Genomic DNA, 25,128 nt, shown 5'->3' with positions numbered 1-25,128 from the left:
GTAGCTTTCAAAAATTTATGAGGAACAAAAGGCAAAAAAGCCAAAACAGTTTATCAGAGTGTTCATCTGAATGCAAACCCACTTAAGCAAGGTATCCACTTTTCATTTCTTATCATTCCCCCATTTGCCATTCCACATCCACTAAAGAAAAGTTACTGATGCTGTGAATAATTTTAAGTTTTTCATTTTGGTCATGCACCTAAATCTCAGCCATAAAAACTTCAATTTACAGGTCAAGATGCTTCTAAGCATGAAAAAAATGCACTGAGTATTTAAAGAATAATAATAAAACAGTGAAGAGTCCATAACATATTTATATGCAAGTATAATCTTGTTTTTGCAGCTAGACTACTCTTAGAACAAGTACTAACATTAGAACTTGAGTGATAACAAGCCTAGAAACACATGAAGTAATTTAAATACCTAGGCTCTGAATACCTAGGCTCCAGCTATATATGCCACTAGAGAGGAAGGGACCAGAAGCTAACCTAGCTTGGGTAGGTAACCTGTTGAAACAGTTCCATATACCATCTTCCCAGTAGCAATGTCAGTTTGAGGAGTTCCTATTCCCCACATTGATTATTCATTTCTAGTCCTCCTTACTGATGTGGATCTGACTTAAAAAAACCAAACAAACAAAACCAAAAAATTCCACAAACCACAAAAAAAAAAAAACCCAAAACATCAAAAAACCCAAATAAACAGAAACACCAAACAAACCCAAAACCAAAACAACCACCACCAAAGCCCAACAAACCACCAGCAAAAACAACCCAACTTCATGTGTTTTGAGACCTGAAGTTGGAGAGGAAAAAATGGTAAACTGTTGAACTGGATTTGATCTCCAACCCAATTCATAACATGGTCTCATGACAGTTTCGCAAGAAAAAAAGACAGGATGGCATTTCTGATGAACTTTCATCGATCTTCTATGACTGACAGTGAGGTCTTCTAATTTCGCAGTACACATGCACTGTGATACAGATTTATTCCAGTAGAGAAGCTCCAAATACAACAATATAATCTACCACACTGCAGACTACAGTTCCATAGGATGAAGAAAGATTGTTATGAAAATTAAGCTCCAGAATCACAGAATCATTGTGTTTGGTAAAGACCTTTAAGATCATCAAGACTAACTGATAACCGAACACTACCAAATACATCACTAAGATGCCCCTAAGAACCTAATCTTTTAAACACCTGCAGGGTTGGTGACTCCACTACTTCCCTGGGCAGCCTGTTCCAATGCCTGACAACCCTTTCTGTAAAGAAATTTTTCCTCATGTCCAATCTGAACCTCCCCTCACACAACTTGAGGCCATTTCCTCTTGTCCTATCACTTGCTACTTGAGAGAAGAGACCAACACCCCCTATACTACAACCTCCTTTCAGGTAGTTGTAGACAACAAGAACGTCTCCCCTCAGCCTCCTTTTCTCCAGGCTAAACAGCCCCAGTTCCCTTAACCTCTCCTCCTAAGACTTGTGCTCCAGACCCCTCACCAGCCTTGTTACTTTCCTCTGCACTCTCTCCAGCACCTCAATGTCTTTCTTGTAGTGAGGGGCCCAAAACTGAACACAGGATTCAAGGTGGGGACTCAACAGCGCTGAGTACAGTGGAACAATCACTCCTCCAGTTCTGCTGGACACCCTATTCCCGACACAAGCCAGGATGCTGTTGGCTGTTTTGGTCACCTGGGCACATGCTGGCTCACGTTCAGCCACTGCCAGTCAACACCCCCAGATCCCTCTCTGCCAGGCAGCTTTCCAACCACTCTTCCCTGAGCCTGTAGCGCTGCCTGGGGTTGTTGTGACCCAAGTGCAGGACCCGAAGCTTGGCCTTGTTGAATCTCATACAATTGGCCTCAGCCCAATGACTCAATGGGTCCAGACCCCTCTGTATGGGCTTTCTACCCTCCCGCAGATCAACACTCCCACCCAACTTGGTGTCATCTGCAAACTCACTGATGGTGCACTCAATCCCCTCATCCAGATCACCGATTATAGAGATTAAACAGAACTGGCCCCAATACTGAGCCCTGAGGTACACCACTCGTGACCGGCCACCAACTGGATTTGGCTTCATTCACCACAACTCTTTAGGCCCAGCCATCCAGCCAGTTCTTTATCCATTGCAGAGCACACCCATCCAGGCTATGAGCTGCAGCTTCTCCAGGAGAATGCTGTGGGATACAATGCTGAAGGATTTACTGAAGTCCAAGTAAACAACATTCACAGCCTGTCAAGCAGGAACTACAGCCCCCAAAATCTGAAGTTTATTCTCCTTCAACCTGAATTTACTCAGCAAGACAGCAGGGGTTATGACTTGCAGCCATGACATTAGATGTACTGGAAAGCTTAACATAGTCTGTCACTCCACAGGCTCTCCTCATAAGAGCATCTTTATAAGATCAAATCAGTAGTCCACCTAGCCCGGTATCCTATGTCAAACAGCAACTACTTGTGTTGCAGTACAACCACTGGAACAACTAGAAGACAGGTGAAATTAACTGTATTAATATACAAAGTTATGTTAGATACATGTTAGAGGTAAATGCACATTGTTTATTCCAATTTATATGCCACCCTTGTGTACAAATCTAGGTCAGGGAACAAAACCTACTGTCAGAAATTGGAAAAACTGAGGGCCCAGTAACTTAAAAAAAAATCCCATAAAGACAAACGCACAACCCTTGATCTTCCCCCTTTCCTTTAAAATCCTGAGGCAATTTTTAAAATGCTGTAATAATGGAATCTGCTTTGTAGATAAGTCAAAAAGGAGGAGGCTACTTGGCTACCTTCTCATGTATTGAGAAAACTAATTGGTTCATAAAGTACAAGTTTTGCTTTCCTTTTTTTTTTTTTTTTTGCTATGAATAAGTTTATCTTAAGGTGTTTCACTTCTCTGGGTAGAAGACATTGCATGTCCTTGATCACATGCCACTATATCAGCATTAACACACAAGATACAAGATTGATACAATAAACCCCACTGTTTCATTGTTTAGAAAATCTTACACCAGAAATACCATTATATACAACTGCATTTAAACTACAAAACCAAAGTAATTCTCCCAGTGCAGAGAACTACAGCCTCAAATACACATTACCATGAGTTACACAGATAGCATTCCCTAGCAATATATTTAATCTAACACCTTAGCTTTCCTTAAAATTTCTTTCTGCTTTAGGAAGGGAAGTGGATGAGGAGGCAGAGAAATCATACTTAAGGTCAGAAGATCTGATACCACCATAAAATGCTTTATGTATTCAACAAGTAAGTTTCACTCAAATCAAACTGGCAGACAGAAAACCCTAGATGACCTACATGACCTTCTGGTGAGGGAAGACGTAGAAATCGTACAACTACAGTTTATGTTAAAACTATAAAAGCAGCTGTGCATGCCAGCAGACAATCAACAAACAGATGTCAGTGTTACCACATAGATACAGCCCAGAAGAAGAGAGGAAGGAAGGAAAGCTCCATTTCACGGAGGCTTTCCCTGTAGTAACTATACTAGCAATAAATTATTACAAATAAGGGCGGATTGCACCATGGCTTGTTAAAAATTGATCTGTAAGTCACGCTAAACAAACCTGAAGATTATTGTCAGTTACTCCAAACTATCAAAAAAAGAGTGGTCAGTTAAATCGGTTTCTTCACAAACAGTGAAGCTAAAACGGAAACACTGCGTGTTTATATCTTGGAACATGTTCTTAGGCGTCTCAGCAGTTCTTCCTGCACTGGGCATTGAAGTTTCTGACAAAGCGTAAGGAGTCTGTTAACTTTCTGCTTTGCAAAACTATCAAAGCAACTGTCACTTTATCGACATTTAACAGGCAGACAGGAACAGCTTACTGTACCCTAGATGCTGACAGTGTTTCATTAGCAACTTAAAATGGTACTTCTATGAAGGAAAGCTGACAACAGAATTAAAGATGAACAACAACAAAAAGCAACCTCAAATTCCTGAAGGCATCAACAACAAAAAAGCTCTCCCCGAGGCCTAGTCAGAACAAGACCAGACAGTAGTCAAGAAATACATTTCGTGCTCTCTCTGAAACATAAATACAAAAAGGACAGAAATTTCAATACACATTAAGGTACATTTGCCACAACACAAACAACATGAAGAGAAAGACATGCACTAATGGACGTTAAAGGCTTCATAAGGACTCCTTCCCTTGCAAAAGTCAGGAATGAAAAAACATTCTACAGAAGTCAGCTGCATGCTTTCAGTTTCTCTTATCAGGCTAAGAAAAGACCCTTTTTACTGTTGTAGAATGCAAAAATCTCAGTAAAACAGGAGGCAGAAATCAAGAAAACAGACATTATTTTCAAGTGCTGTTCTAACATCTGAGCACGTTTTATGATGCAATTTCTATTCTACAGATCGTTACATTCAAAAAACCAAAATGGTTGGACAATGTAGAAATACAGCTGTTTGTTTTAACAATTATAAAAAGGGAAATGTGTGTCTGACAAACACTTACGTGACTTCTGCACTGAATTGTTATGAATAGCACAGTACACAGTTGACTCAATTTAAAATACACAATAGTTAAATAAACTTAATAGATATGATCAGCACAGTCTGAATTTTACTACACGATCTGTCACAATTCAGCTTCTTAGAAGGTTTGTTTAAGTCATAAACAATTTACTACGACAGAGCTGTTAAGAACACAACTTTGTGCTGGAGATCAGGACTTAGCTTCCTTGCAATGAAGAATACACACACTGACACCTTTCTGCTTCAAATCCACAGCAAACTAATCTTTCTCTATGGATTCAGCTGCAGCAGCTAAGTGGAAAAAAAAAGTACAGGACACTCATTACTTGCAATTTATCTCAGAAGACTTTTCCAGCAATATTTTTAAAAGTTCAGCTAGGAACAACAAACTCAGATCTGCCTTGTTTTTAGGGAGAGTTGATACACAGTTCACAAATGCAAATATTTCTCTTACAAAATTATTCTTTTCGCAGCAAAAGAAATCTTGTGTCATTCACATCTAAGACATCTTGTTGAAAGAGCTACAGTAAAGGAAACTTTAGCTAATTTGGGAGATTTTACTAGGTAAGTAGCAGCTGGCTGTTCCATTTGCAATTTACCAGCTCCAGTTTCACAGTGTGTTAAAGAGTAAACTAATTACATATGCATAAGATATGGAAACCCCTTATCCATAGGACAGTATACCCCATTCTCTCCTCAGTCCAGGCCCAATAAGCAAAGAAAAAGTGTTCACATCTATGTAACAGCGTGAATTTAAGAGCTGCTTTCTGCTCAGTAAGAACATTAAACATGGAATCTAGCCCATGCATTAAAGCATTACCAACAAAAATTATTATTGTGTGAAGCAAAGTTAGTTGTCTAGAGTTTTTATTTTAGTTTATTTAATCGAAAAACCCATAGATTTTCTTCCTTATGAAGGACAATAGAATTCAAATGTGTGAGAACAATAAGCAAAAGTGTCTACACCTGATTTGACACAAGGCACAAGTGCCACTAGTGTCTGGAGTGTTGGTGTGGGGAAGGAACAGTGTCCTTGTCTGAATCTTTTGCTGCTTTCATATACTCGCCAGTTAATGCAACTATAAGCAAACAAGATGATATTGCAATGTATACCCCTTCAGCGCCTCACAAATTAATTCGACTATTAAAAGCAAGGCTTTTAATGTAAAACATACTGAAACATACTGTTAACTTGCCATCAGATCAAAAGTCATTAAAGGTGTACTGGTAATTAATGGCAGCCCAACAAAGCCATCGAGCAATTCTATCTAAGCAAGCAAGCAAATAATTAACACTAAATCCGGAAAAAAAAAAAAAAATGCAAACAAAAAAGTCTTGAAACAATACCAGAGAAAGTTAAAAGAAATCACCAATACCTTTTCTCTACCCTCACTTCAAAAAATATCCCACAACAACCCAAACTATATATTCCTTCCTTGCACTTGATTCCATGTACTCAAGTATCTTATAATTGTTATTTGTGCCACAGGGGTAGGTGCCCAAGTTCGCTGATAAACTCCTTGCTTATTTACAGGTAACAAAATAAATTGAGACAGAAGACTGAAACACTGTTTTTCCAGGAAGTGCTGAAAATCAGGCATGAAAATGATCCTTTGCGGTATTTAGAAATTTCTGTGAAGTAGTTCCTGATATAGGAAATGATACCATACTATCATAATTATTACACTGTTCCTCATTTCCACAAGCTGGAACTGCACTATGTGGCAATATTGCACTTGTGAAGCCAACCTATGAGGCAGGCTTGAAATACATCCTTACTTCTGCTGAATCCAAAATTTTCCCAGCTGACACTGACTATATTGTTGCTAGGGTGCAACAGAGATCTGCTTCAACTTTTTCCCCTTCCGTTTGGGTTAAAACATTTAAAATTTTTAAAAATTATTTATTTATTTTTAAGAGTCAATACTAGATCAAACCTATGGAACAAGTTTAAATTCTAACTTCTATATTTGTTTCCCACTTCTTTTAGCCATTACTCACTGGAAGTGGCTTTCAGATTTCTCGCTTCATAGTAAATCCTGTGTAGTATTTTTTAATGCCAGTGTATCTAGGACACCTTCCTAACTCTCATATGAAACACAGTGTAAATGGTTGTCTGATGGAAAATTTCGTACCAATCTACAGGTTAAGATTTGTGCATCTGCAATGAATGCAAACTGCAAAGTTCTATAATTTCTCTGATTTTAAAACCTTAAGAAAATATCCCAGGAAAAATAAAACCAAGCACTTCACAGGACCTCCTTGGTAGTAGATACTATTCAAAAATACCTCATCAATTTAAGGAACTTTGAACAACAGTACTAGACCCAGACATGGGTGCGATTAAGGAAGAATATGTGCTTTATTTTTCAATCACATCTTTGAAAGGCATATACATAATTTTGCACCTATAAGAACAGCATTGTTTAAGTTAACATTCTTTGAGTGTCAGTGCTTTCATGAAAAAAACAAGAAACCCACCTCCCAAAGTCTGGTACAGAACTTAATTAGAGAAATATTTTTTTCCTTAACTTTAACCCTAGTGTTCAGTATAGTGAAGAACAACAAATGTAAAATACTTGAAACATATGTGTACAAAGGCAAACCCAGAAAAATAGGCCATAAATGACAATGCTGAACCAGCTCCAGAGTTTCAGTAAAGCCAAGACCTGTCTCTGTTCCTCCCCACATGCCACTGTCAGACACGAGTCCATGCCAATGCAGACGACGGGTTTTGAGGCTGGCTGAAAAACCACCTTCTCTTGTAAAATGCCCCAAAGCCTGACTGCTTGCACGTGTTGCCATTTTACCTCAGGACTAAGCTAGAAGAGAGCTCCCCAGTCACTTCACAAGACTAAATTCACTAATTGAGATACTCCCTCTGTACTCTACTTTTAACAGGAATTTCTGAAATGAATGCATACATTCCTGCAGCAAGTTTTTACTACAATTTATTACTAGTTTCTCATGAAAATTTTCCAGTAGTTTTGAACAATATGATGCCCAAGAATAAGAAAGGCACTAAGTCAATCTGTATGGTCAAGTGTGTCTTAATACAGTTTCTGGAACTTTTCCAGTTCATTTTATTTCAGTAGTCTAAGGGAAGGTTAAACTAACATTGACTGAATCTTGTATTTCTGTTCAAAACCATCTAATAATTGCCTCATGCAACAACAAATTCTGGTCCATTAAAATGATGACCTTAAAGTTTACTGGTTTTCAAATTGGTGGATAAAGCGCCGACTAGTGTCTCTTCAAAAACATTTACCAAAAAAGCATCTCAAGCAAGTTACATACTTTAAGAAAAGTAAAATTTTGGCATTATTCTTGGAAAATTCTTAACCACTTCTAAATTCAAATTAATAATGCAAGTAACATTTAATGTTGTGCACTCAATCCTAAAAGACAGAATAAGCCGCGTTACTTTGAGCAAATTGGATGATAAACAGAGTCTTCTGTTAATTTGTATCCACTGCCAGCTTCAGAAAAAAAGAGCATTACATTCCTGAAGAAGGTGAAAGACTACCAGTGACTGCTGTTCTGGATTGCTCTACTCTCTGCCTTCCCTTTACAAAAGCTTCCCAATTCATATCAAAGTACCCACAGAAGAAATTTGGTTTTTTAAAAAACACCAAGCCTCCCAAAGCAGTTACCAAATGTAGGCATCATATTTAAGTAACTAATTCTATCTTTCAGCTATATTTAAAATCCAATCTTCACTTTTTGTATGAGAGATTCTAATCAAAGAGGGCACAGTAAATAACAAGAACAGAATATGCATTTATCATCAGAAAACACAAATCAAATACCAACAAATCAGAACTATTAATTCAAATTTTAAAGAAATTTGAGTAACTTGAAGGGGGTTTTCTGTATAAACATTCAGACATAATTCTAACAACCTAGAACGCATTTGGAAACTCCACTATTAAAAACAGCAGTGAATAAGAGCTATGACAGTTACTTTGGGGGGAAAAAAAAAAAAGCTACAATGAATAAGAATCCAACTGGATATGAAAAAAATGAAGAAGCTGCTAGCTAGAAGTTTTGGTATGGTTTGTAATCCTATTCCAGTTCCAGTGTGTACTTAAGGCACAGGTGAGGACTGACTCACCTAATGTTTTGTGATTTTTGGATTTGCTGAAGCACAACTCATTTCTGTTTGAACTGATTTCTGTAATTCTCTGTACACTGAATTAGGCTAGAGTACTTTCACATACTAAAAAACCCCTAAACTTCAGCAGCCCAAGACCATCCTTTGTAGCTTCATTTATTTTTTTCCTTCTGAAGCAAGTTATCAGTTGCTTGGTCTCTGTACTAGACTCATTCTACCAATTTAAAATTTTAAAACTGATTTCATTTATTTGCAAGCAGCTATAACAGACTCAAAAACTGACAAAATGAAAACGAAGAGCTATAATAATAATCTTCAGGAACACTAATTCTTAATAGGAAAGCTCAAATTGTCAGATATGCCCCATAAAGTTTTCCTCCAAAAGCTTCACAGGTGTTTTTTGCAAAAACAGTCACAAGAGAAAGCTCAACAGGCTGGCTGTTGTCCACACCTCCATAATCTATTTGAGCATTTAATATCAGAGTCCACACAAAAATCAGCAGTAACCTAAAACAGAGTGGGTTTTTTTTTTAAGCAACACATTTAAAAATAAACACAAAACACAAGCTAGGACTGTTACTTGTAACCATAATACCCACTCTAGTAATGAAACACACACAAAAAAGTAGGAAATAAGTGCAAGGTTTCACCGAACCAACTTCAGAAAGCGGATATTATTCCTCCTTGTTACAGAGGAAATATCTTTCACCCGAAGGAAATCAATAACAACAACTGAATCTGAAGTCATCCCCTGAGGTGCTACCATGTAAGCTTTTACCCTTCAGCAGTGCTTCAGCATATGGAAGAATAAAGCAGTAACAAATTAAACATGATTGCCAAGCAGCCTGAGCAGAGTGGCAGCTGTACCAGTTCACAGTCCCATTTGTGACTACCCTGCTGTGCTGTGACTCTATTGAACAGACTTTCAACCATAGTTAAACCTGTGTTAACATGACATAGTACAAATCTATACCAAAATTTGCTTGATTATTACAAATTCATAGCATAATCTAGGTTGGAAAAGACCTTTAAGATCATCAAGTCCAACTGTTAACCTAACACTGCCAAGTCCACCACTAAACCATGTCCCACAGCACCATGTCTACACATCTTAAATACCTGCAGGGATGGTGACCCCACTGCTTCCCTGGACAGTCCATTTCAATGCCTGACAACCCTTTCTGTAAAGAAATTCTTCCTAATATCCAATCTGAACCTCCCCTCACACAACTTGAGGCCCTTTCCTATTGTTTTGTCACTTGCTACTTTGTAGAAGAGACCAACATGCTCATATGCTACAACCTCCTTTCAGGCAGTTGCAGACAGCGATCAGGTCTCCCCTCAGCCTCCTTTTCTCCAGGCTAAACAGCCCCAGCTCCCTCAGCTGCTCCTCATCAGACTCATGCTCCAGACCCCTCAACAGCTTTGTCACCCTCCTCTGCACTCTCTCCAGCATCTCTGTGTCCTTCTTATGATGAGGAGCCCAAAACTGAACACAGGATTCAAGGTGAGGACTCACCAGCACTGAGTACACTGGCACTATCACTTCTCTAGTCCTTGCTAGCCACACTATTCCTGATACAAGCCAGGATGCTGTTGGCCATTTTGGCCACCTGGGCACACTGCTGGCTCATGTTCAGCCGCTGTCAGTCAACATCCCCAGACCCCCTCTCTGCCAGGCAGCTTTCCAGCCACTCTTCCCTGAGCCTGTAGTGCTGCCTGGGGGTGTTGTGACCCAAGTGCAGGACCTGGAGCTTGGCCTTGTTGAATCTCATACAATTGGCCTCAGCCCATCAATCCATGGTGTCAAAGGCTTTACTGAAGTCTAAGTACATAATATCCACAGCCTTTCCCTCATCCACTAAGCAGGTCTCCTTGTCATAGAAGGAGATCAGGTTGGTCAAGCAGGACCTGCCTTTCACAAATCCATGCATAATCCAATGTCACTTCCTCTACTATGCTACACAATGTAAGTTTTTTAGGCTTTATAAGAACAAAAAAAGTGAGAAAAGAAATCTATGCCTCTTACAACTCTGTAAGGTGCGCTAGTTTAATGGCATAGCCACACATTAAGAGATTACTGAAAGAATCTTATGTCAAATCAATGTGTGATCAGATGTCTCACAAGTTTAACTACATTATCAAAACACTTGTGCAAAATATGCTGATTTTAAGGTCAAGGAAAAGTATGCTATTCTGAAAGACCTTTACAAGACAAATACCTAAGAAAGAAGGATATAAAAAAATTTGCTTTAACACACAGATAAGTGCCTTATTAAATCTGAATAAAATATTCAAACACTAAGCAAACATTTGTGATCACTACAGATGTCAGACTTATTTTACTTCTTACCATGACAGCCTGTATCACAGAAGCAGCCTCTCAAAAATGAGATATTAACTGAGAAAGCAATCTCACTTCTTTAAACAAGTGTGTAAGTGCTTTTCAAACTGCTATGAAACTATAGCACTTAAATAAAAGACCAGAAATAAAAAGTAGTTTCCAGGAAACACTGGTGGAACTATGGTTTGGGAAAAGTCTGTGTCTGAAACAAGTCATGCCCTTGTGTCTTACTAATGAACTCTTTATGGAAACACTTTTCTCAACAAGTTAATCTTACACCAAGTACTGGCCTGGCTGTGAACTAGAAGCTGAAGACTGATGTCATCCATTAAATTAATTGCTACACTGAACTGACAGGCAATCTGTGACTAGGGTGATGAAGCCTCAAGTCCATGCAGATGTTTGAAGGAAGACACACCATTGAACTGTAGCTGGAGGAAGGCTGACTTAAGCCCTGGCTGGACAGGACCAGTAAAGAACACACTGTCATGTAATGCCATCCTGAAGAACTGAAGGCACTTGCATAGTAAGCTTCAGTCATATTTCTAACAACAAATACTATGTGAACATTCAGACAACATGATACAAACTGTATCTCTTTGAACACTGCAGACAAGGTTGGTCAACAATTTCAGAAGAGCTTTCCCATATACTTTCTTAATCTGTCCAGGTTAATCACTAGCCAGACAGACACACATCTACACAAAGTTAGAAGCAAGTTGCTGTATGAATATGGAATATTACAGTTCTCAGTTCTTATACCCTGACTGCCCATTGGCAGCTTCTGAAGGACTGATGTAGTTAAAATTAAAGAGCTAAACATTTTAAATCCTGTAATTATAGATTATTTTTGTGACTGCAAACAAGTATATACTAACCCAACAAACTCTTATCAAAAGTCACCATGGTAAGAACCAGCTACACTAACTGCTTCCATTGTGAGAGCCAGATTTATCCCCTCCCAGTTACAAAAACATGCCATTTATTTGAACATGGAAAGGGAGTAACAGTGCTAGGCCCTTATTGTCTCATTTCCCATTTTCTTTTAGGTATCGAAATGCAGACCTTGTCACAAAAAGGCTCAGAAATGCAATGAAGCAGACATTGGGCCTTCAGGAGAAAAAAATGAGATGTTGGTTCTCTGAAAGTAACTTAGCAGTGGAAAGAGCAAGGTCTACATAGTATCTTTTATTTTCCTAAAGTGGCTATAAAGAAATCTGAGGAAAGATTGCACAGGCTGACTACTACTGACACATGCCAAAACCTTGCCCAATTGTAACTACAATGAGAATTTTGACTGAATTTATGTTTACCCACTAATTATTTGTGGTTTCAAGAAAACAAACAAACAAACAAACAAAAAAACCAACAAAACCAGCACAAAACAACTTCTAAAAATTCCTTTAAGGTAAAATCCATAAGTCTGTTTTATGCCTTCACCAAATCATACAATGTATCTGTGATTTTTGCTGCACAATAAAGTGTTTTGAAATCCAGAGACGGTGTCTTCTCCCCCAGAGGTTAACTGAAAATACTTATGGAAATGGTCCTTTCTTAAGGTAGCAGCTCCCATAACACAAGCTGTGTTCTCCCCACAGAGGGGAGACAGAGCACAGCTGCTCTCAACTAGTAAAACCAGTAGAGCTCTTTTGCAGAGGTGACAAGGTCTCACGGATCTGAAAATGCTGCAGTTGCATAAATCAGTCCTCTGTCTGCTTTTGGCTTTGTACCAGTCCAGTTTACCTACTTATTGCTTGTGCAAATCTGGGGGATGTGTAGTCCCTTTGGCTCCACGATCAGAGAAACTTAATGTACATTTTGTACCAATGGTAAGCAAAGAAAATTAATTTGTTCAGCAGTCTTTCACTTACAAACACAAATAGAAACAGAGCTGAATTATTTCCCAATAAGCCAGAAGAGGCAAGTTGGGTATTTTTTCAAAATCTTATGGCTCCTTAAGTATAGCTATTTATACCTAAGAAGGTCCTATGTATATTAAAGAACTAAAAAAAATTGAAAAAAAAAAATAAAAAGGAAAAAAGGAAAAACAATCATATTCTTACTTTTGACAACTTTTATTTCACTCTTACAACCTTTGAATCAGGGTTTTAATCATGACTGAAACTCACCATTTTTAGGTATTTCACAAATCACCATGCACCAAAACACTATCAGCATGGCCTAGGCAGAAGCAACAAAATAGTGCTAAACACTTTCGTATGCAGCCATTCTGCTAGAATCAGGTCGTCTTGCAGTTTGTAACACATATTACACTACCAGATACTGCATCCATCTTTTTCCTGAGCTCTACAGGTACCTGCTGCTTGAAGCACTCAAAGATGGTCCACCTCACTAACCTTATGAGCCCCACACCAAGTTTTATGTAACTGAGAGCCACAAGATGCACAGAACTTACCTACTCATTGTGAGTACAACAGGTTTTTTGCCAGCATCACCTTGCTGCCTGTAGCTCGACAGAGCTGAGAAGCAGAGAAACTTCATTCAGACCTCCACAGGAGTCACATGTAACTTCAAGGCGGGCATAGCGGCAAATGGAGTCCTGGCTTTCCTTTGAACTGGGATTCATGTTTTGAATGAAACACAGATTAGAGAAGTCTCACCTACTCAGTGATAAACCTTGCCTTATTTCAACATAATCTGCCAATACCACAAGTGGGATTAGATACACGAGAAGTGAACACTTGCTGACAAAGAATACCAGTGAAGCCTACAAGGCTTCACCATCGCATATGGTTTTTACAAGAGGCTCACTCACAAGATCAAAACCTGTATTTTTGTTTAAAGCCCCAGCTATTTATGATTATTTACATCTCAACTACTTAAACACATGTACTTTGAAGACAATGGAAATACTAAGGCACACAGAGCTAAGCTGCTGCCTGAATATAAATGTTTTTTTTTTTAAAAAAAAAAATTAAATTCAGAAGAAGTCAGAGACCCATTTTGATGACGCTCCTATAGAACTTTGTCTACGTGGTGGAAGCTGGCAGATTTCCTACTAGTTCCTCTTGCTAGCTCCTCGGCAGTCAACCCTGTGGGCTGAAAGGAAGCCAAAAGCCTAAAAGTTCTGGCTGTGCTCTCCCTTGCAGTCTTGATTCCCAGGGTCTACAAGTGGCCTGCCCTGGCACGGGACCTATATTCCCTTTGCAGTCAATTTAAAAACACAGGAATGTAATTCACACATGGACGATTTCTAAATGCCAAAGGAATTGTCCTCCTCTGTTTGGCTTCACTGGGCATCTTCACTAGTGGCAGAACTGCCACAAACATGCAGCTCAGAGCAGGTCAGAACAAGCAAACAGGAGAGCATATTAATTTTCTGCTTAGGTGCTAAGGAGAATGATATACTTCAGCATATTTACCCAGACAAGATGGTCTACTACTGTACCCAAACATGCTGGAACTTAACCATATGCTTAAAAGACAAAACTGAAGATATATTAGCACTGTTCCTCTTACCATTCACACATATAACTTTCTAAAAATCTAATATATACTTCAAAAATTTCAATGTAAATAACGTAATTTCAAGACTAAGTATAATTATACTTCAAATTAGTTCAGAAATATGAACGTTAAATAGTTTCATTAGTTTAATACCATTAATCACACAAAATAGAGGGAAGATTTGGTTTAAAACAGCACATTTCTCAGAAAAGCCAAAGTTTTCATAAAGGTTTGTGATATTATTAGTAAACTTACACTATATACAGAATGCCAAAAGCAGCAGCCAGGAAAGTTACTGATATTGATGTATTTGTTGCAGACATTTGAATCAGATATCAAGACCTTCCTAATGGACATCATATAGAGAAACTTGAAGCTCAAAGCCTTCCAACATTTGTTTTTTCCTTCAGAGGGAAGCCCGGCTTCCACTGTAGAAAAAAACCCAAAATTTGTAGGAGAGTTTAGGACTGCAGTCTGCAAACTCTGACATCTTTATTGAACAGAAAAAAAAGGTTGGCCTGAGAAATTATTTTGGGTTGAAATGACACGCACCGCAGATACAAAGAAACACTTCACATTTATTTTACTGATCTGTTACTTTCTAACCTTTTCCCCTATGTTTTCCTTTCCCAAAGGAGTCCCTTCCAGGTTTGAACTACCTAAACAAGGAAAAAGCTTTATAAGAATGGAATCCCTCACTACCAACAAGAAAGCTGACATGAGGGACGACAGTAACCACTGTGAACGGAGGCACACTGACCTGCATTGGAAGCCAAATACAGCAGCCAGGCATTGCACCACTGTAACCCACTGCAGCAATTCTAAATTGCCCTGTATCACCTGAGCCAAACACTTTGCCAAGTGTTAACATTTCTCCTCACTCAGCTTGCTGAGAAGGTACCATCGTATGCTGCTTTACAATACCGAACATATCCATACATTGAATCACCTTACAACCTTGCACAGATGGAACACATCTTAGTTTAATCCAAAACGTTGTATTAACTCAGTTCCCTGATGGGCATTACCTGCCTGCTTTCCACAAAAAAGGCAGTCTGTGTCATGTCAATATTCAGAGTGACACAAAACAGATCAGTCACCTAGTCTTTTCTGCATGAGTTTGGCACAATGCAGCTCTAAGATGACAGCCCTGCAGGCTGCCTGCGTTCCTCTCCACCAGAGATCGGCGTGGCTTGGGGAGTTTCATTTCATGCCTTCTTGTACACAAGGCCGGGGGAGGGGAGGAAGGGAGCTCCTTCTCCTCCCTCTTCCTGTAACACTGGCTTAAAACAAATACAGACAACAATCTGCATGTCTTTGAGACTTCATCCCCACATACCCTGCTCTTCCTCCCAAGAGCCTCTGGGAAGGATAAGAGACAAGCAATTGCAACTCGGAGCAAATTCTTGCTAGGGGAAGGAACGGCAACTCTCAGTCTTAGAAAGACGTTTGAAGAAGCTGTAAACAAGCAGAACATACCAGTGCAGGAGAGCATGTCTCACACCTTGGAGGTTCAAAGAGAAAGGTGGTTCTGCTGGTTGCAGCGACCCTGCCAGAGCAAGCAGCCACCACTGCAGGGCAGGCAGCAAAGAGCCTGGCTGAGCTTGCTGGCCAGTACAGAACAAACGCATTCTGCACTTAGTATGGAAAACCTTATCAAAACCCCAGTGCCTGACACTTCCTGCTGGCTGGGGCACCCGGCTGGTCTGCAGAGATTGGGTAATCTGCTGAATTGAGTTGTTCATTACAAATAAATGGAGAACCTGCAGTTAAAAACCTCAAGAAATTAATGTCTGCTATATATTTATATATATATTTTCTGGAACTATATGTAGGCAGTACTGAAATAAGTTTTTAAAAATAAACTTATACATATTAATATAGTTTTAAGAGAAACTCCATCCAGCACCACTCCATCTAAAAAACAGCTGTTCACTCTTCCATTTCAAGTCTGAACTGCCTAAGAATTTTACACAACTATAGGAACCATTGCCTATGTCTTATTTATGTAAATAATCCAACTAAATTAATAAGGAATACAGATCCTTTTCAGATTCTTAGGAACACAAACGCACTGTTTCCGTGAGTTTCCATGCTGGTCACAACCACCATATTTTCTTACATTAGGCAAACAAGTCTTTAGTTATAGGACAGGCACCAGTAGATGCATTTACTTTAGTGAAATAACAAATACTCCAGATGTATTTTATGGGAACATTTAAGCTACTGATTACATACCTGGTGGTAAAGTTAAAATTTGCAACAAGAGAAAAAGAAATATGAAAGTAATATTAGTATCATTAGTAATATTAGTAACAACTCCATGGTCTAAAACCACGGAAGTAGTAAAAAAAATAAATTATAAACTGGGAAAACTGTCACTGATTACACATGAATTTTCAAAGTACACATTCAGCAACCAGAAATTAAGGTACTGTCATAATTGAAAGCAACTAGAATACTGTCTTAACTATTACAAGAAGCAAACATTTGCCTGCTAGACTGTATTAATCTGACAAGCTCAAACTCTACATGAACTGCAAACAGGAGGTCACTGCAATTTCCACCACACATTTCAGATACTTGAATTCTCTGTGCCTCTCCAGATGCAGAACAATTAACTATTACCTGAAGACAAAAAGGAGACCCTATTATCCACTGGGCTTTGAAGCTTCCCTTTGAAACAATACAAAGAATTACTAAAATAAAAGTCTGCAACCATGTATTGGCAGTAGAATGGGATGTAGCACTGACAATTTGTTTAAAGAAACTAAACTGTTTCTCAGTTTGGTCTTATCACGAGTTATATTTTTTTTTCTTCAACACTTAAAATATTTACACCGAGCTCTTCCAGTATGTGAGATGAACAATCCTGAAGATGCAAGCACGGCAGCCACACAGGACATAGAAAAAAAATCCCCCGGGAGGGTATTTGACAGAAATAACTAGTGAAATGAAATGCATACCCATGGGCCAAAACAAGGAGTATTAGTTGCATACCTTTGAGGGTTAACTACCAGCTCACAAAAGAGCCTGACAATCATTGCTGACAGCTGAGCAAAGACTCACTTCAGTTTGCTCAAAAAGCAAGATGAGTGGATGCTCAAGAAGAGGATGAAAAAGAGATCAGAAAACAAGACGTCAGATGTGGTCAGATGTCAGTGTGGTCTAGCAGATGCAGCTCATTTTTCCAGCACTCTAAACCCACTTTCCACATGATCCTGGGTAAGTTACAAGGAGCTGCGGTACCAACAGCAGTGTGAAATTTATTGATGAGACACTAGGAAGTAATTGAAGTAACCTGGCATAATAGGTACATTAGCAGCCATTCCACTACAAATTATAATATTAGGACAAGAGAGATGAGAACTAACAGTATTATGTTATATTTCCATGAATGATGGGAACAGTTTACACTTCAGGGATATAAAAGAAATCTATGCAGACAGTGGGAAACAAAGGTAGACTGATCTCAATTCCAGTTTAATCTCATAGCAGAGAAACGGGAATATTCAATGTCATTCTAAGTAAAAAACATGCCACCAAAACACCACACTTTTTCAAACATCTTCAAATCCTTAGTCATCAGATGCTGAACACTATCAAAAAATTGGACATTTCTGGGCAAAATTACGAGGGAGTGATGGCTCTACCAGCTTTTATTAAGACAATTTGAAAAGTATGTCATCAGTTTCCAGGCAGAAGGTAAACAAATCCTGATTTCAAATGACTCAAATAAACAGAGGTGCTGTTTTTCCAGGACATTTTTCAGTCAAGACCAAATAAAACTGACCTAAAAAAAAAAAAAAAAAAAAAAAAAAAAAAAAAATCTACACCCAAAAAAACCCCAAGCCAAACAAAAAACCCGACTAAGCAACAACAACAAACAAAAAACAAACAAACAAAAACCCAAAACTAAACCAACAAAACAGAACTCAACTATAATCCAAAGAAAACTTCAAAATGCACAAACCAAGAAAAACAAAAATCCCAAAACATGCAACCCCCTCCCACCCACCAATCTATCTTATAGGAAAAAAACAGTCAAGAGCATTTACCACCGAGCAGGATTGTCCAGTTTCGCAGTGTGGTGGCACAGGAAATCGGAAGCATTCTGCAGGCAACACTCAGCCTCCGGGTAAAGATAAAAACGGAGGGAAGCAACAGAAAGCAACTTTCCACTTAACCAGGTTCTCCTACTCACCCACAGACAATTAATGAAGCCTTCTTAAAGGCTTTCTGTCCACTTTGCCTCAGGCAAAAGAATGAACTGTAATTCTAGAGTTTTAAGTGAGAGCAGATAAAAAGAGGCAACCCTTGGATCTTTGCAAAGAATCCTCTGAGAACACCAAAATTAGCATTAGAAAATTAGAACCTAAACCAGATCCGTTCTCTTATCACCACTGCTGCTGAAAACTAGCTTTACAAGTTTGTTTAAAGAACAGCTACAAGGCAATGTATAATTTCTATCTTACACAAGCCCAAGCCAAGTTTCGCCAATACTGGAAGCCAGCAAAAGCCAACAGGAGCAGCAGCATTCCCACAGCCACCCCACCCTCAGCGCCTGGTCTCACTCTCATCTCACACTGTCCTGCACCAGCTGCACTGTTACCTTTACTCCAACCTCAGACCACAACTGATGCATTAGCACACTAAAAGATCCCTTGAAGGTCAAATCCATCACACAGAAATGAAAAACTGATGTTCATATCTTGCACTCAACATGTTGGAGCTTTGGGCAAGGCATGATTGCACATGCCCACACACAGGTATTGCGCCGCACTGTGCCGAGACTCCACTGAGTGACAGGGGAGACTGAACCTTCAGTATCACTAAATCCCATGAGACAGAAAGCTCCAGATTAGTTAGTTACAATCTATTTACTTTGCCTAGGAACAAAGAAACTGCCATGCCAGATCAGACTATTTAAGCAGAACCCTACCACTTGCAATAACTAAGAGTGATAAAAATCAGACACTGTAGAGGGTGACCCTCTCCCAAACGTACTCTCAATACGAAGAGCACAGTAGAGGTAGAAGGTGAATTTTCTCTCACAGAAGTATCCAGCTCAAACTGGAAGCCGAAAATTTGATGGCTTATTTAAGCAGCCAGTTAAAAAAGTCCAGCATTATGAACTTAGTTAAAACATGTAAAATAATATTTTACCTTAGCTAAGAATAGTCAAGGTCAATAACAAGCTATAATTTTTTTCCCTCAGCTATATTTTGACAATATTAAGAGAGAAAATGATCATAATTTCAGATTAAAAAAAAAAAAAGGAGCAAGTCAAATCTTGGCCACGCTGTGCTTTCACTGTTCCCACCCAGCCCTGCACTCCATTAAAGCACTCGTGCCCGTCTTTGAAAGTCACCAAACAAAGGTGCTACAAATTGATAAGCAGAGCTAAAACTGATGAGCTTTTGCTGATATGCTAGTACTATACACTAATATACACATAGTCAAAACTTCATTTTCACAGCTTGTCTTTGGTGTCACTAGCAGAAGCCAAGCAGAAGCTGCAGAAAATGCAGCATAAATATCTACAAAAAGTTGTCTTGCAGCTGAAGTATCTGACAAGTCTTCCATATCCAGTAGATACATTTCCAAACAATTTTCACGCAAGCCACACACCATGTCATTACTGAATGCAGAGGAGATGAACAGCAGCATTTCCTGCTTTCTATTTTTATAAAAACAGGGTAATGGCAGTAGAACTAATCCTGTACTTGGGGATGCAATAAGTCACCTACACCAATTTTGGACACGAATACACATCACTTAAAGGGTCTGAATATTTTAAAATAACATTTTTAAGGTCATAGAGAAGAAGGGGCGTTTTGCCTTCATGGATTTCCCCAATGTAACAAGAAATTATACTACAGTTAGCACTGAATCACTATTTGGATCTTTTTATATAAACTAAATCAATACACTGTCAGTACAGATATGAGATAAGAGGTCTGAAGTGCTTTATGTTGAAGCTGCATTTCCTAGGAAAACAACTCCCTCCTCCTTCTCTTCCCGTGATATAAAAAGATAGCTTTGTAACGTTCAGGGCTTTTAATGAAAATATTTGTTCTACTGCCATGACAAGCTGAATGCTTGAGAGATTAAAGAAAAAAAGGTAATATTTACATTTAAGACTTAACAGCAGAGTCAGTTTCCCTTCTCAGCTTCATTATGATGCTCATGCAGGTCTTCCAGCATAAACAGAAAATCTGTTCTAAAAGAAAGTAACTGTAACACCAAACAGACTGATAGGGGGCCTTCAGAGCAAGCACAGTATCTTTTGACTAACAGCAGATCCTTACAGGAAAGCACAACTACTGTATTTTAAAACAAAATAGAAAACTTCTGTGTAATACATTATTTTGATTATGTCCCTCAGTTTGACTCTTAGTAAAAGTCTGGGCAACAGCTGCAAGCACAAATTTAATGTGTAATACGCTGTCTCTCAGATACAAATTAACCTCCCTCCTTTGGCTAGAATAAGTCAATTAATATTACAATAAGGCCAGAGAGGCATTTACAGTTCTTCATACGGCCTGATAAAGTAGTACTTTGTCTAACATCTATTCACTGGTAACACAAGAGATACTCTACATGAGCATTTATCTTATATTTCTGAAGAAGAATCACTATCAATGCTGCCATGTATTTTCAAATGCCAAATTCAAAGTACACTATCTCACTAAAAAACTAAACAGAAAAGCACTTAGCATTTAGTATTTTCTATGATTTGTTAACATTCCTGGTCGAACGTCAGCAAGCATCTAGGAGAAGGGTATTAACTTGTACACACACTCAAAACACTGACTTGTCCAAATGCAGGTACTTAAAAGTAAGCAAAACTGTCCATGTGAAAGGAAAAAAATTCCACAGCTGCTCTGTCATTGCTGCTGTGGGACTGACTAGCAAGGATGGACTCAGTGTTTCAGCACTGATGCGACATGCATTGACCTTCCTGAACCTCTCATATTGACCCTAACTCCTGCTTGCTATCACCATGAGACTCTGAGTTGCTTTAAACGTGTTCCAACACTGAGTCTTTATTTTCCTTGAAAGCCATGAAACTGGTTACAACTGTATTATGAGACGTAGCACATTATAATTTTATTACTCAATAGAGACAAAGATGGTCCCAAGTCATAAAAAGATAAGTTACTCACTAAAATTAATACATTATTCCCCCTTCAAAACACTTAAGATTTCCCACTAATCCTTTATTAAGTAGAGAGGCATTTCTTATCTGTTAAAACCACACCATATCAAGTATTTTTACATTGCCCTAGAAATAGACCAAAATCCATCTGAACTGCTGAGAATTCATACAAACAGGACAGTGGTCTAGAGATCAGTCCTTATTACAGTAGTCCCAAGATAAGTCAACCTTTAGAAAATATTCTCGAGGTTTAGTTGACATAAGACACAACTAAAAAGAATACACATCATCTGTCCAAACTTGAGCTCGATTTCTTAGGAGGTTTAAGTAATTAGCCAAACTGTAAGGCGGCATTCAAATAGGTCCTTGTCGGTTAATACTAAGTCCTTAAACTACATAGGCCACATCATATAAAAACTTACAAGAAATCCATATGAAATTCTCACCTTCACAACAAAATGACACCGTCACTACTGCAGCACCTTCCCAAACACACACCAGTCAGACATTGCAAGTGCACATTTAAGCTAAAATGTGCTCTGAAGCACTTAAACTGTTTCACCATGGATGTGAGTTCACTCTCATCCCGAATACTTCTACACGTCAGAAAGGCAGAATACGGGCAGTTCTCTAAAACTTCAAGAAGGTAGACTTATCAAACAATACAAACGGAAGGCAAATATTGGCTACAAACAGTAGGGCACTAAATGAAACCACTGAAATACGTCACCTAGAGACTAAAGCACCGAAAAATTACTTTCTCTCGGAAAGAGAGAAGGTTTATGCTTGAAAGCCTTTCTGCGCCCTTACTAAGAATCAAAGAAAACACTTCCGCACTATCACTATGCTGCAAATTGGACTTGCACTTCGTGAAGTCCTTTTTTAATGCAAAACACAGGCAAAACAAACAAACAAAAGCACAACAAAAAACCCCCACAGCTCAGTTCTGTGCAGCAAACTGCGAGGACGGTGCAAGAGGCGCCCGGGGAGCCCCCGCGGCAGACGCACAGCCGCCCGGAGCGCGGCGCGGCCCGCGCCCTGCCCCGCACCGCCGAGCTGCGCGCAGAGACACCGGGCTCCGCTCGCCCCGACACCCACCGGCGCACACACCCGCCCCCCGCCACCGACTCACACTTCAAAGCTGTTCGGGACTCGGGCAGAAGTTAAACACAAAAGCACCCCCCGCAAACGCACCCGCCACCCCCCGCGGCTTGGCTCCCGCGCTGTTCGACCCGCTGACAGCTGCGGGCGGCCGGCGGGACAGCCCGGTCCGGCCCGGCGGCCACCCGTCCCTCACCCACGCACCAGGTGCCCCCGCGCCCCGGGGGAAGGCGACGGCCGAGGGCTGCCCGCCGCGCCCGAGCCCTGCGCTCCGAGGGCGGCTCCCGCCACCCCCGCATCCGCTGCCGGCCCGCGGCCAGGCGGCGTCCGGGCGCCCACGACGGGGAGCAAACCACCGGAGACCACCCCGTGCCCTCCCCGCGGGAACAGCCACGCCGCCACTGTCACCCGCCACAGCCCAGCGTCGAGCCCCACGCGTCCCCCACCCCGGCACTCCCTCACCTCGCGGGGGGGGACGGCTCCATCCTCCGCTCCGCGGCGGGGTCCGTTCCCGCCGGGCTCCCCGCCGGCAGCGGCTCCAGAAGCTCGGCGCAGCGGCTGGGAGAAGCAGCCGGGCTGGCGGGGCTGGAGCGCGGCGGCCCGGGCAGGTAGTGGAGCAGCAGCGTCTCGGGGGGCTCCGGAGAGGAGGCGGAGGCGGCCGGGGCGGCGGCGAGGAAGAGGGGCGCCTCGGGCAGCCGGTCCAGCTCCACGCTCCGCACTTTGCGCAGCTGCTTCCGTCTCCAGTCAGAGCGCTGCTCCCGGCAGCCGCCGCCCGCCTCCCGCAGGAGCCCCTCGCCGCTGCCGGCGACGCTCCCCGAGACCGCGCCGCCCTTCGGGCTCCCGCAGGCGGCGGCGGCCGCCTCCGCGCCGCTGCCCGAGGGTAATCCCGACGACGAGGTGCGATTCCCCGCCGCCGCCGCCATTTTCTCTGGCGGGTCACATCGGGCTCCCGGGGATCGCGGGGAGCCAGCGCTCCAACCCACTGCGGAAACGGCGCTGCCTGCGCAAACGGCGTAAGCAGGGGGGGGAGAGAGGGGGGGAGGCGGGAAGCGGGCGCGGATTGGTGGCGGCGGGCGGCGCGGGGCGGGGCGGCCGACTGTAGGTGCAGCGGGGCGGGGCCGAGCGGCGCCCCGCCCCTCCCGCCCCCGCGCAGGTGTTGGCGGTCGGAGGGAGCGGCGCCCGAGCGCCAGGGGCAGGGCTGGGCTCGGCTCGGCCGCCCGCGGACCGACGCGCCGGGCAGCGCCGCGCCCGGGAGTGCGGAGGCGCCAAGCGTCCCCGCCCCCACACGACCCTTCCCACGTGTGGGGTAGCAGCGGGGGCTCCGGCGGCCCGGGGCGGGGGACCGCGGCCGCTGCCCGGTGAGGAGCTGAGGCGCGGGGAAGCGCTTCCCGAAACTGGGGCCGGCTCCGGGCTGCGCCGCGCCCCAGCTCGCAGCACCCCGTTTGTACGCCCCCTCTCCCCAGCACCCTCAAAACTTCCCCAGGCGATGTCTTGCCCGGGAACCGGCCGAGGGGCGCACGATGCCCGCGCTGCAGCGAGCCGCTGGGAAGCCGCTGCTGTGCCCGAGCCTACCTGCTCATTCCGAGATTTGTAGGAAATCAAATGCACATCCTTGCCCGCAGCTTTCACGCGTCCTTCGCTGGGCTGCCCTCACTTGGCAGGCGCCGCTTCGCCCGTCCGCGGGTACTTCTCCATGTCTGTAACTACTTAGAAGCGTTAATGTCTCGTCTGAGCACAACCGTTTCCATATGCGCACACGTTCAGATTATAGCCTGCCACATACACCTAGCGCTGCGGCTGTTTCCCAAGAGACTGGCAGCGAGCAGAGAGGCAGGAGACATCACATGACCAGAACCTTGGGGAGGTCCAAGTAAAATTTACTCTTGGTCTAGATTTCCATTCGATCACAAGTGGCTGGTTTTTCTTTTAACCTCGGAGCTGCAGAGAAGGGACTTCAAATCCTGCAAGAACAGAAGGGTGTACGTTGCTGTCAAAAAGGTGTTTTGCTGCCGCTAAACAAGCCTACCTATTTGAACGCTGGTTGAGGTGAAAGGAGAACTAAATGTTGCCGTGTGTACCAGGTTGCTTTCAGGATGGTGTGATTTTGGATATGTTGGATGCCACACAGTTCAAAGTATCTAATCTTAATATTTTAGGCTCATTTATCAGAATTTGCTATGTATCCCCCAACTACAATGTTACTAAGCATCTCAACACTGATTATTAGCATGGTCACTTTGCTGGCATTACTGCTTTGGTCTGAAGCACTAATTGAGTGAGAAGTACCTCCTAACAGAAGCAGATTCCTCTTTATATATGTGATCAGACACTGATGTAAACGTAAGGTCTTTGCTGAAGGATGTGATAGCAGATTGGAAGAGTTCTTTCCCTCCAGACTTGATAGAGAAAAGCCTGAGGGGACCGT

The 25,128-nt window shown here is 41.7% G+C and overlaps 1 protein-coding gene across 3 annotated transcripts in view; it reads right to left on the bottom strand.

The window, feature by feature from the left end:
* The window catches only part of MAP3K1 (mitogen-activated protein kinase kinase kinase 1), a 62,821-nt gene extending 38,304 nt beyond the window's left edge, over positions 1 to 24,517 (bottom strand). Inside the window, exon 1 of one of the 3 annotated variants that reach the window (XM_021284870.2) lies at positions 24,276 to 24,517. In XM_021284870.2, coding sequence (XP_021140545.2) covers positions 24,276 to 24,283 — 8 coding nt within the window. In that variant the 5' untranslated portion in view covers positions 24,284 to 24,517. Of the gene's footprint in view, positions 1 to 22,907; positions 23,069 to 23,165; positions 23,705 to 24,275 lie in introns of those variants that run through there. The other 2 variants (XM_065045236.1, XM_065045237.1) reach the window with 2 other exon arrangements.
* Positions 24,518 to 25,128: the final 611 nt, after the last annotated feature.

This window comes from Columba livia, chromosome Z, assembly GCF_036013475.1.
Source record: "Columba livia isolate bColLiv1 breed racing homer chromosome Z, bColLiv1.pat.W.v2, whole genome shotgun sequence".
NCBI lineage: Eukaryota > Metazoa > Chordata > Aves > Columbiformes > Columbidae > Columba > Columba livia.
This window is presented reverse-complemented; position numbering and strand designations above follow the sequence as displayed.